The sequence below is a fragment of the Artemia sp. Qi Xiang Cuo genome, chromosome 15 (genome assembly GCF_049724085.1).
Source record: "Artemia sp. Qi Xiang Cuo chromosome 15, ASM4972408v1, whole genome shotgun sequence".
NCBI lineage: Eukaryota > Metazoa > Arthropoda > Branchiopoda > Anostraca > Artemiidae > Artemia > Artemia sp. Qi Xiang Cuo.
The window spans coordinates 63339803-63353824 of NC_142808.1; the positions used below are offsets into that span (position 1 = coordinate 63339803).

General features: G+C 35.8%; 1 protein-coding gene across 4 annotated transcripts in view; it reads right to left on the reverse strand.

Moving 5' to 3' along the window:
* Positions 1–8485, reverse strand: part of LOC148943977 (uncharacterized) — a 117589-nt gene extending 109104 nt beyond the window's left edge. For 3 of the 4 annotated variants that reach the window (XM_089101549.1, XM_089101551.1, XM_089101548.1), the window contains exon 1: positions 8352–8485. In XM_089101549.1, the coding sequence (XP_088957675.1) occupies positions 8352–8410 (59 nt within the window). In that variant the 5' untranslated portion in view covers positions 8411–8485. The remainder of the gene's footprint in view (positions 1–8351) is intronic. The other variant, XM_089101550.1, reaches the window with a different exon arrangement.
* Positions 8486–14022: the final 5537 nt, after the last annotated feature.

Below are 14022 nucleotides of genomic sequence, written 5' to 3' on the forward strand. Positions count from 1 at the left end.
CTTAACCAAACTGCCACTTCACTGCTGTACTCAAATCAGAAACCCTAAGCTTAGTTCAAGCAGGCGAATGCAATCCAAGAACCAGAGGTGAATCTCCAGCATTTTTATTGAAAGGCAAGAGGGGTCCATATTCGGATGGTCAAGGGCCTTGGTATATTTTTTTCTCCACATTATTTGGGGGAGGGCAACTCTCCCCCTTGCCCCCCCCCCAAACGAAGCCCTTGCCGAGAACTATTTTGTGATGGGGCCAGCACCAATTTTTGCCAAATACACATACCGATTCCATTCCAGATATCAACTTCCGACAAAAAATCCTGCTTGACTTGTAAATGATGAGGGGAAACGAACTCGAGAGGAAGAACACGAAACATACCATTGAGAGGGTAGTTCTATAATCAGTACTCTTTATACACAAATAGGTGCAGTTTAGACAAAATATATCTACAAACCTAGATCAAACAAACTTACTTTTGATATTACTCTGTATTTGTAAAATTTTGAAACAATGGTACTTTACTTACAACACAAAACCCGCCCAAAAACAGGATGTTCTATTAGAAGCAGAGAAGTACATAAATTGCTTGCGAATGTGAAATACTAATTTCTAAGGTTCTCAATAGTCTTTTACGAGCCACGATATAAGAATTTTAAAATACAACAAAAATTCTATAAGAAACTATGGTAATTTGGCATTTTCGTTTACTCATAAATTCATGTGCAAAACTGACATTTTTTTTCAGGCTCATAGACACGGGATCCTGTAGATGAATCGAATAGAGTAACTCAGAAGTTCAAGGGCACCTGCAGGGGGGCAGGGGGCCATGCCCCCCCCCCGGGAAATTTGAGACTATAAAGCAATTATAAGGAAACCGAAGGAACGAGAGCAGAATAGGGGAAAATCATGGAGAAAATTTATGTTGCCCCATTGCTGGCTGCCTGCCAATAGATTTCGACTCATAATAAGGAAAATATAAGTTCAAATTTCTGACTGAGTAACCCCTAACCAGTTTTCCACAAACATTTTTTCTATATGATTTGATTGGAGCAAAATTTAAATTCTTCATAGTAATTAATGGTAAGTAAATAATGATCCTTATCAATAACGAAAGTATAAGAGCCTAAGTATTGATGGCATTCAGTCAACGAATCAGCTTTTTATGGCGATCCTAAATAGCCTATGTATTTGTTTATTAGTAATTAGTGCAGTTATTAGAACACAATAAAGTTGGTATAATTATAGAAAACCCAAAGAAAACAACTTAATAAGGTGTAATTTTAGCAAGAATTTTTTCTTACGGTAACATTCCGTATAATAAGGGGTAATATTCCGTCAACCTTTGCTTGCATTGCAAGAGTACCCACAAGCTTATATACTAAGCCACTATAAGCATAATTGTTTCTCCTGCACAGAATGTTGGGAATTTCTATATTTTCCTTCTGAACGGATACGTTTTTTGTGTTTTATCTAAAAAAAAATTTCCAGGAGTGATTGTGTTTATCTAGTTGTCATTTTGAAAAAGATATAATTTTTTACAGTTATGAAGCATAAAGGTGTCGAATATACTAGCTTTTGGCATTCAAAGTTAAATTAAAAATATTGAATTTAAATTCTTCATTTAATTTTCTTAACTTTAGTTTTAATGTTTTACTTTTAACAAACTACTTTGGTAATGCGTTACTTTTTATAAACACTGAGTCTAAAGGCATTAAATATTGTGGTGTTTGATAGCCAAGTTCAAACTGTCGATATTATTAAAAAATATCCGTCCAATGCTTCGGCATTGCTCAATAGAACTGAATGCTGGGAGTTTATATCTTAGTTTTTTTTTAAGTAGGCTATTGTTTTGTGTATTTTTTGTAATTACTTACTTTTTTTCATTTGTATATACTTTTAGCTTTTACTTTAACTGACATACTTTTTCAATTGACTTTAGAAATTGTTTTTCTCTAAGCTTCATTAAATAAAAAAAAGAGTTTTTTTCAACTAAAAGTAAGGAGCAACATTAAATTTTAAAACAAACATAAATTATTACGTATATGAGGGGGAATGACCCCTTTCTCAGCACCTCACTCTTCAGGCTACAGTTTTTTGCCACTTCCAAAAAGTTACTTATTGTTCTAATTAAACGACCCTTGTGTTTCAGGAGTCACTTTTAAAGCAAATTTAAACTTTAGTGTAAAGAGTGAGATGTTGAAGAGGGGGCAAACCTCCTCATATACGTAATAATTTCAGTTCATTTTAAGTTTTAATGTTGCTCCTTACTTTCAGTGAAAAAAATTTGTTTTATTTTTAATTTCTGATCTTTTTTTAAATAACCCCAGGATAACTGGCTCCACCTCCACGGAAAAATCCGCCTCCCCATAGAAATATCCTCGGAACAGTCAATTTCTGGTGAAAATTTACCCCAGACAATTACCCTTAACATCTCCACGCGTAAAATTGAATCGGTAAAGAGAAAGCAAGACATATAAAGAAATTTTGTATGCGAATTCTGGCAAGTTCAGTCTGTGTAAAATTTTCTCTCAAAATCTCACCCCCTTTGAGACTATCCTCTCCATTGAAAATTCGTCCTTCCCTCCCCAATCGAAAAATGTATGCATACTTCCCAATAACAAATAAAACAATGAGCGAATTTTATAACTTAAAAGACTTTCCCCAGGACCCAGGGGCTGTAGGGGGTCATTTTGTCTCTAAAGATATAGTATTGGGCCTTTCAACTATGCTAAACCAAAAAATTTTCGACATTTTTATGGACGATTTTCGGAAAAAAGTGGCGTGGAAGTGGGCCTGGTTGCTCTCCAATTTTTTTGATCACTTAAAAAGGGCACTAGAGCTTTTCATTTCTGTTAGAATGAGCGCTCTCCCGACGTTCTAGGCCCACTGGGTCGGTAGGATCACCCCTGGGGAAAAAACACGCAATCGTGATTTTTCTTTTTGTAAAAATTACAAAATTCCACATTTTTGCACATATAAGCTTGAAACATCTACAGTAGGGTTCTTTCATACGCTGAACCTGATGGTGTGATTTTCATTAAAATTATATGACTTCAAGAGAGTCTTTCCCCGTTTTTCGGAAATCAGACAAATTTCTCAGGCTCGTAGCTTTTGATAGGCAAGACTAGACTTAATGAAACTAATATATTTGGAATCAGCATAATAAGCCAATTTTTTTTTATATATCTGTTGGTATCAAAATTCCGTTTTTAGAGTTTTGGTTACTATTTAGCCAGGTCACTTCTTACTTTCAGTTTGTTACCACGAACTGTTTGATTACCCATAAGAATTAAAACAGAAATCATTGAAATATTGCTCGTTTTTTATTCGTTGCCAAAAGTATTATATTCATAAAACTTTATAGTTTCATGAAATGTAATTAAACAAATAGGAAAGGTTTTTCAACTAAAGTAAAGACCAAGTTTAAAACTTAAAAAAAATATAAATTACTATATATAAATAAAATATAAATAAATATAAATAAATATAAATATAAATAAATAAAAAAATTTAATATAAATATATATATATATATAAATATAAATATAAATATATAAAAAATATAAATAAAAATATAAAAATATAAAATATAAAAATATAAATATAAATAAAAAAATATAAATAAATATAATATAAATACATAAGGGGGACTGCCCCCTTTTCGACTCCTCGCTCATTAAAAAAAGTTTTTTAGTGCTTTGAATTTTTTTCCAATTGCAAATTTTCTTAACGAATATGGAAAAAAGCCAAACTTCACATTAAACACTAAGGAGGTAAGGAGGAGACAGCCCCCTTCATACAAAGAATAACCTGTTCAAATGGGTTTCAAATTTGTTCCTTGCTTTCAGTTGAAAAGATCTTTATTATTTAATTTCTGATTGTTTTCCAAATCATACCCAGGCCTAACCAAGATATAATTGGAGGTATCGGTCCCTTAAATCCTTGGTCAATTGCTTTTTAAATGTGTAAATCAATAATTGTACATTGATTAGCACCGTTCAACGTTAAATTTGCAATTTCAATTTTGGATAAAATTTGAATATAATTTAAAAAATTGGCGATGGATAGCAATTTTGGTCGGATGAAAAGGAGTAGGGCCTATTATTGTTTGTTTGTATGGATGGAAATTCTGTGACACTTTTGATCTTCTACATAACTGAAGCCATCGCAACCTCTAGAATAGGATTTTCTTATCGATAAATATTTTACACATATTTTTTTAAATAGAAGTACTTGAAGTACCTCATATAAATAGAAAAAGAAAAATATTACCATTTAAAAGTGCTAAAAACTAAGTTCTTAGCAATATTTGCCACCCCAAAGAAATTTCATGGCGGGGCTGATGATGACCTGCCTTGCCTTTTCTACCTCTGTGCTGGTAGATATGGAAATGTAACATATTAGCTGTATAGACAGACAATGTAATTAATTCCTACTCCCCCCCCCCCGCTCTTTCAACATTTATCTGAAGCCTCATGAAGAGTAATCAGTTTGTCCATTAAAATGTACTTTTTAGGAATCTACATTACCCCCATCTAAACAATGACTCCCCCCCCTCCACCACCTTACTATAGCTGATACGCAATTACAGATCATCAAACGTAGCCTAATTTCATCCGAAATAAAGCGAATCAACGTGGTTAAATCCAGTACTACCACCGCGTGGCATTATTTCTTTTGCAACTGGGAAGCCTAAAATATAATTATTGCTAATTTAATCAATTAGCTTCTCAGGATTTTAAATTGATTGCAAATCCACCCCCTTCGGGGTTAAATCGTAGTTTGGTGCCCTAAACCACCTGAACTGTCACCCAACCACCACTGCTATTTTTGCGTCTGCCCCCCGCCCCCCTGGTAAATTTTCTGGCGGGGCCTTTGAAGAAGGGGTTATGTACCAATTTTTCAAATATGTATGTTTGTAGCCTTGCAGAAAAGAAATAGTAGGAGTAAAAAACACGAAAAAATTACATGCTGGAAAGCACAGTAGACAGAATATACCAGTAAGCTTATCGCAGATCATTTCTGGTCTTCGTTCTCGGTGCGAACAAAAAGCTCCTCCCACTTATTTCTGCATTAGCGGGGATGCTGGTTAGTCTGTTTCCGATTGTTTCAATGCACTTTGATGGAAACAATCGGAAACAGACTAACCTGCATTCCCGCTAATCTGACTTCGCCTATGTTTATATCTGCAAAAACGTTCTCCGGAGCACTCGCACCCCGGTCCGGGTTTTTATAATGAGTGAGATAGAGAATAATCATACTGCTAATTCTATAAACTGTGCTGGAAAGCATGGCATTGTAAAGAGATGGTGAGAATTTTCAAGCAAAAAATCAAACAGTTTGGGCAAAAGCTCTTCCCACATTGCGGGGATAATAGTTTATTCTAGATGATTATAATTTATTCCGAAAAGCAAATACACTGAACAAGTTATTTTTCTTGAATCAACCATGTGCAAAAATTAGATTTTAATTTGAAGAGTTGGCTTTGAGGGGGGGATGGTAGCCCGACTCGTATTACGATAACCCTGGGTATAGTTAAAAAAAAATAGAACAGTACTTGTACATTATATCTCACCCATCGCTATATACTGTACAATGAAATACTACAGGAAACCAGTCAAACGGGTATTTCCAATGGGCAAATGGGTCGCAAAGCGTGATTTCCTGGTATTTGTGCATTATACCCACTCTTTCATAAACTGTTAGTCTGGTTAATGATCATGAAATAAAATAAAATAGGATGAATATATAATAGTTTAGAAAAAAATTTGGGCTATATATTTGCACATAGGGGGGAGGGGGTAAAGAAAAAAAACAGATAAAAAAAAGACAGATACCCGATTACAATGGTTTATTAACAAAATTACCATTATCTTACAACACCTCCAAAATGGATTAAAGTCATGGTGTGTCCATTTTTACACTCTTTTGTCTTCGGCAATAAACCCTTATCCTCAAAAAATTCAACTTCCTCTTTTTCTGTCTTTGGCAAATTCCAAATTTTAATTTTGTCATTCATTTTACATCACCCGTTTCACATAACTCGACTCTAACAATTGTTTTATGATCGGCTTTCGGGTATCTCTCCTGCATATCTCTCCTGTATATCTCTCCTGCATCTGTCCTGGTCAAAGTATAATCACCTACGGAACAAGTACTGACAAAACTCTCCAAAAGTGACCCCGCGTACCTCAGCGCCTCTAGACGCAAAATGTTGTACTACTTAATCGCACCAAGCCAAAGTACTTTGCTCCGGCCAATAATTATACTAGAGCGTGATTCAGGCGACGAGTGACCAGGATGAATTGTTTAACTAGTTGCCAGGTTCGCATAGGTATACAAAGGGTCACTTTTTTGTGTGGAGAGGATAGGTTTTGTCAGTACTTGTTCCGTAGGTGATTATACTTTGGTCCTGGTAATTGTCGCGTCTCATTTGAGATACATAAAAGATTGGGTATAATGCACAAGTACCGAAAAAAATTTCTTTTTGTTGTTGTTTAAAACTAGCTGGTAGCTGGATTTCTTATTGTATTTACAATATTTAAACTGTTGTTTTTGGGGGGTTTAGGGGGAGAAAAGGTACCTAGGTTAGGTTAAGTAGTTAATATATGCTATGCTTTACCCCCCCCCCCCCTAATGTACAAAAAAAGGCGAAATTTGATTATAAACTATTATATTTTGACCCTATTTTATTTCATTAGCATTAACCAAACTTGACTTCTTTCGTGTTTAGCGGGGGATGAGATATAATGCACAAATACCAAAAGAAATTAAATAAAAGAATAAGTTTTCTCAAATGAAAGTAAACGCAAAATTGAAACTTAAAACAAGCGGAAACTCTTCCGTATATGAGGGGGGGGGGGCTATCCCCTCTTCCGCTCCTCTTTCTTTATGCTAAAGTTTGACTTATGTTCCAATTTTGTGAGAACGACTACTCAGATACAAGCACTTTCAAACCACTATAAAACCTTAGGTCGAAAAGGAGGGATCAAAGAGGGGACAGTCCCTTTACATAAATAGTTTCTTTGATGTAAGTTCTAATGTCCCAATTTACTTTCATTTGAAAAAAACTCTGGAGGCCCGAGGGACCAAAAGCTCTCTCCATATTATGGAGATGAGAATTTATCCTGGATAATTATATTTTATTTTGAAAACAAATATACCAAACCAATTATTTTTCTCTAATCAAAACTACAAAAATAAAATTTTAAGAGTTGGGTTTGAGAGGGATATTGCTACTACTCTGATCAACTGAATTTTAAGATAGCTAAGAAAGAGACGTATCTTAAGAATCAGAATTTCATCGTAATTTCAAACGAAACATTTATTTTCATCACACATGAGCTTTACCTCCCCCCCCCCATAATGGTCAAACATGTTGCCTAAACTGTATATACACACTGAATTTTCCATATGTCACTTGTTCAAATTGATTTAATAGCTTTATAAATAAATAGAAAATTCAATGCAACTTTATAATTCAGGCTATATATCTTATCATCAGGGGGAGGGGGTGAAATTCACTTGTGATCCAAATGATTTTTATACCCTCACCGAAAAAACCCGCCTTCATTACCAATATATTTTTTTTGCAGAATTAGTGTGTAATAATTGGTTTTCAAATTATAATATAGGTCAAAAGAAAAATATAGGGTCTTAAAAATGTTTATATTAACGGATTGTTCAGATAGCTAAGAAACAAACTTACCCCTATAGTTAAAATTGCAGCCTGAATCCAAATTTAAAATCCATTTACGTCGGAAATACACATCTTAAATTTGGACTCAGGATGCAATTCTGACGGTACTTGTGCAATAAATGGTACACACGAAAGAAGTCAAGTTTGGTTAATGCTAACAAAAAACAAAATAAAATATGATGAATATATAATAGTTTATAAATAAATTTTGGCTATATATTTGCACATTAGGGGGGGGGGGGAGGGGAAAGAAAAGTAAATATTAAACACGTAACGTAACCTAACCTAGCCTAGGTACCTTTTTCCCCCGCCTAAATCCCAAAAAACAACAGTTTAAATATTGTAAACACAATGAAAACCACGTTTTGCATTCCATTTCTCTATTGCAAATACCCGTTAGCGGGTTTCGTGTCTGGTTTCCTTCATACAGTCTATAGCGGTGTGTACCAATTAGTGCATAAGTACCATTCTAACTATTGAGGTAAGTTTATTTCTTAGCTACCTGAATATTTCGTTAATGTAAACGTTACCCCATTTACCTAAGAAATAAAAACAAAGGTCATGGGCAATATCTTCAAAGGGCTATAGCCCTTAAACACCTCATTGGAAGCACTAAGCTATGTACTATTAGGAGTACTGTATCAACCAGTTACTCACTCGTCAGGTTTCGATTGTATATCTGACATTTTTTCTATAGCATGTATCCTTAAACTCATTCAACCTTCTTACAAGCTGATCAACTGGATTCACCCCTCTCTTACGCCAAGTACGCAACCTTGTTTTGAAGTTCCTGGAAAAACCGTAAACATCAATTGAGTAATTTACCGCATCATCTAGCAGACAGATAGATTTTTAAGTTAGATGGCATATAATACCTTTTACCAGCTGGGGCTTGTTTGGGCTACGGAGAATGATAAAAACCTTGTGCACCCTTAGACTCACAATATTTTCAGGTCCCTAAGATGTAACCTCTTTATTGAAATATCTGAGTTAGTCCGTAAGGGATTGCAAAATTAAGCTCCTTCTCTGTAGCACAGTAAATAAGAACGAAGCCCCTGATTTTTAATTCGTTTCAAAACACGGTGCTAAAAATATAAAATGAAAGAGAACAAGAGACCCAAATAAATCCTGAGACGAGCAGAAACAGATACATATAATAACTCCAACATGAAATGGACAGAAATTATAATTCCGAAAAGAAATTATAATTCCGAAATAAATAATTCCCGAAAAGCGCAAAAATTTAATTGAATAATCACGTCCAATGCAGCTGCCACCAGCAGCTCTGTTGGCTTCGGGTGGCTTGGTTGTGCAGAGAGTTGCCAATAGGTCACATCTGAAATATCGCGGGACCAGCAACGTGCCTTAAGTTGAAGCTTTCAGGGCATGTCTAGGTGGATGTTGAACTATTAAAAAAAAAAAAAAAAAAAAAAAAAAAAAAAAAAAAAAAAATACGGATTAAGGTTGTCAAGAAGGCGTGTCTGGAATATCTCAGTAACAGCTAAGGTTATTAAGTTGAAAAGCTTAGGAATAATAAGGAAGATATTTAACTAAACTAAGAAAACACACTGTCTATCACGTTGGTCCAGGGGATGACATGACCCCCTACGAACCAGGAGCAAGGCCGTATTTAGCCCATTTTGGCGTATTTTTACGGCTACAGATAGACTCAAATTATGTTCAGTGTACTAAAACTGTGCAAAGTTTTTGCTGCGTTTACCACCATGGACAAGCAATAGGTACGTTACGCGCTACCACGGTGTCACCAGCACTGATAAAACGGTTCTTTCGCAAATTGATCGAAATAATTTGTGAAGTCCAACCCGTGGGCCAATGTTTTACAGCAGTCATCTTTTATAAGTCTAATTTTGGGTGACCAGTCACTGAAACTTTCACAGATCGTTCCCTTGGTAAAAAATCACACATTTTGTTATAGGAAGGGGGGGGGGGTCTTATTGGGCCTGAAAAAAACCTAAAAGTTTCCTGTCCCTGATGAGTTTCTATGAGTTTCTAGATATTTTCCATGAGGGAATTATCACCAAGAGAAATTCTCCATGGAGAGATTTTTTGCAGGAGAAACTTTCCATAGGGGAGGGGGGCGATTTCTGGAATTTTTTTCTGTATAGGGGATATTCCACCATGACCAAAAAAATTATCAGAAATTGAATAAAAACAAGTCTTTTTTTTCAGATGAAAGTGTACTAAGGAGTATTTTTCAGTCAGAACCGTCCGCAATAAATTTCTGGGGGAGCTGCTTTATGTCCAATGAGGGTTGAAAATGCCAGGTTTTTAGCCCCCCCCCCCCAACTAGTATCACAGTTATAAAGTATGAAATGAATGCAGCATTTAGCTTCATGTTTATTGTCTGATTGGCAGGTCAAATTAACATCAATGCTGCAGTGATTATCAAAGTATAATCACCTACGGAACATGTACTGACAAAACTCTCCAAAAGTGACCCCGCGTACCTCAGCGCCTCTAGAGGCAGAATGTTGTACTACTTAATAGTACTTTGCTCCGGCCAATAATTATGCTAGAGCGTGATTCAGGCGACGAGTGACCGGGATGAATTGTGTAACTACGGTTTTTAGTTGCCAGGTTCACATAGGTATACAAAGGGTCACTTTTTTGTGTGGAGAGGATAGGTTTTATCAGTACTTGTTCCGTAGGTTATCAAGGTTTTTGGAAAACCGTCGGCATATGACGAACATAAATGTAACAAGAGATCATGCCATTGGAAATTGGTGTTTTCTACCTTTTAAATAAGAGACCCAGGCAAAACTAATTTGTCTTAATTTAATTTTTAGATCCCTGGTTGACTTTGCTCAAAGAAAAAAGTTTTATTTTACACTGAGTGTAGTAATTGGCAGTAGAAAATTTTAAACATTTTAGACGTTACTTGGTAAAGTTTATGGTTTAAAAAAAATATTACTGAGGCCTTCAAGCTTGCAACCAATACTGGCCTCTTGGGTAGGACTTGGGTAGGCCCAGCCTGGGGATTTTAAAAAATACATGGGTACTAAATAGTATTTAGTAAATACTGTATTTAGTAATTTAGTAATTAAGTATTTAGTAGATACTGCCCTCAAAAAATATATTATATAAATTACATATACCACTCATATAATATAAGTTCAAATGTTAAGATTTTTCATTAGTAAGTCTAAGAATATTGCTAAATTATCAGTTGCAGCTCTTAGTTGTACTTGTTTTGGGACCAACCGTGAAAACCCAACAGGCAGGGGGGTCTCCAGCATTTTTATGGGGGGGGGGCGGGGAAGAGGGTCCATATCTGGATAGTCAAAGGGCATGGGATGTATATTTTTTTATCCACATACTTGGGGGGTGGGGGCAACTGCCCCCTTGCCACCCCCAAACGACGCTCTTGCCCACCGGCAAACAACAAACTCCGTATTGTTGAGTTCCATCTGCACAGATGTTACGTCAGTTCTCTAGCAAACCGGGACAGGACCTGACCAGCGGCTATCTTATCTTTTGCCACTTCTGAAGTCAACCAATAGAATCGATGTTATTTCTGACAGTTGCCCATCAGTCCTTCAATTAACCACCGGGCGGGTTACGCCAATCTGGCAAAAGAGCAGCTAGAAGTACTTGCTTGATGGGGCCCTGGTGTGGAAGCGCAAATCACCAGAGGACCTGACATAAAACCAAAATCAGTCTTTAAGGAAGAGCTGCACGTATCCATTATCAAAATACCAGCTGGATTACTTTCTCTAGTCTTATTCATCCTCAACAAAAATATTATAGTTTTTAAACATATAAGCATTTTATCGCAACTAAAGAACAGACCCCGCTGAATCTGACACATAAAAACCTGCTAACAGCTTGTGACAACCAACTGTAAGTAAAGCGACCCATGCTAATAGTTACTTAAACTTTAAAAAGCAAACGCTTGGAAACAATGCCTGAATATATCGAATCTCCATTTTCTGATAATTCCGAAATTCTGGAATATACTGAGTTTATAGCTGCTTGCATAATCATAGGCAGCGCAATAGTGCTGCCTAAGTAAAGAACGATGTTGGCAGAATGTGATTATTTTTATTCCATACCAGGGCACTTCGTATCAAAGGAGTTGTCGTAGAAACTTGGAAAAGGGCTCATTCGATTGGAAATTGGAACGGCTAGTGCCCTTTTTATTAGTAGAAAGTGATTGGAAGGCAACTAACACCCTTTCCACGCCCACCATTTCCCCAAACACATGCAATCAAAATTTTGAGATAGCCTTTTTGCTCAGCGTAGTTGATTTCCAGATAGAAATAATGTTATGAGGAGGATACTCCCCCACAGTTGTCAGGGCAAGGGTTTTAAGTTATGCCCTGGGGGCATATAAGAACGATTTTGACACAATGTTTTATTTGTTATTTTTTCCTTTTGATCAGGGCACTTTATATCGAAGAAGTTGTCGTAGAAACTTCGAAAAGGGCTCAGTCAATTGGAAATTGGAGTGGCTTGTGCCCTTTTTGTTAGTCGAAAGTGATTGGAAGGCAACTAACACCCTTTTCACGCCCACCATTTCCCGAAACACATACAATCAAAATTTTGAGATAGCCATTTTGCTCAGCGTAGTTGATTTCTAGATAGAAATTAAGTTTTTGAGGAGGAGACTCCCCCACAGCCCTCAGGGCAAGGGTGGTAAGTTATGCCCCGGGGGGCATAAAAGGTTTTTATAGAAAGCGTTGTCGTAGGAACTTCAAAAAAAGCTCATTCGATTGAAAATTCAAAAGTTGATTTGGTTAAATTTTAAGAGCAGAATTATTGAGAATTAGAACTAACACAGTGCATTTTGATTTAATCATAAGGCAACATTTAGTTTTTAAACATAATGGGTAAATGGGATGGTGGACGTGGGAGGAGAATTAGTTGCCCTCCAATCACTTTCGACTATTAAAAAGGGCATCAGCCCTTTCTATTTTCAACCGAATGAACCCTTTTCGAAGTTCCTACGACAATTCCTTCGATACGAAGTACCCTGGTCTAAAAAAAAAATAAATAAAAAAATAAAATAATAATAATAATACGTTCTACCCATATCAATCTTTACTATAATTAGATAAAAAAAAACAAGTTTTTTTAACTGAAAGTAAGAAGCGACATTAAAACTTAAAATGAATAAAAATTATTCCGTATATAAAAGGGGCTGTCCCCTCCTCAACGCCTCGCTCTTGATGCGAAAGTTTTTATGTGTTTATAAAAAAAAATTTGTTAGTAAGAATCAAAATTTTGCGGACAGAGCGAGGCGGTGTGGCGGGGACCGCCCCTTTCACATACGGAAGAATGTCTGTGCGTTTTAAGTTGTAATGTCGCTCCTTGCTTTCAGTTTAAAAAACTTTTTTTTTATTTAATTTCTGATCGTTTTTTAGTTAATGCAGCTTTTATTTTGGCTTACCGTCATTGAATAAGTAAACAAAATTTGCATAAAAATTTTACTTTTCTTTTGCTAAATGGATGTCTTTACAAATTAACTTACGTAACTAACTTCTATATTCGTATATTTTTCTTCTGACAAAAAAAAAGTTGCAGATTTTTGCAGATATGAGCTTGAAACCTATGTAATAGGGTTTTCTGATACGCTGAATCAGGCTCGTAGCCTTTGATGAGTAATACTAAACTTAATAAAATTTATATATTTAGAATCAGCATTATAAACACATTCTTTTGATACATTTATTGACATCAAAATTCCGTTTTTAAAGTTTGAATTATATTGAGTCGTATCGCTTGTTTTTTTTTTTTATTACGTATATGCTATTACGAATATAAGAGGGGTCTCCCCTTAGTCAATACCACGCTCTTTACGTTAAAAATTAAAAACAAATTGATTCACAAACCCCTGAATTACAAAGGCCGTTGAATTAGAATAGATAGCTCTTTTGAAAGCACTAAAAAAACTGTAGCGTAAAGAGTAAGGTATTGACTTGGGGGAGAACCCCCTCATATACGTTATAATTTCTGTTCGTTTTAAGTTCTAATGTTCCTTCTTACTTTCAGTTGAAAAAAACTTGTTTTTTTTTATTTAATTTCTGATCGGTTTTTAAATAATGCTTGGAAGTCCGGCGCCCCCTTCATAGAAATGTCCCTTACCCCAAAGAAACATCCTCCATGGAAAGACTCTCCAGAGTAACCCCCTCCTCTAGCCCCCCCCCTCCAGAAAAAATCCTTCCTGAAAATGTCTGTATACTTCCCAATAACCAATAAATAATGCTGGCAAGTCCGGCGCCCCCTTCATGGCAATTTACCTTCCCCCATGAAAACTTCCTTCATGGACATATCCTCCAACATTCCCTCCCAACGACCCACCCTTCCC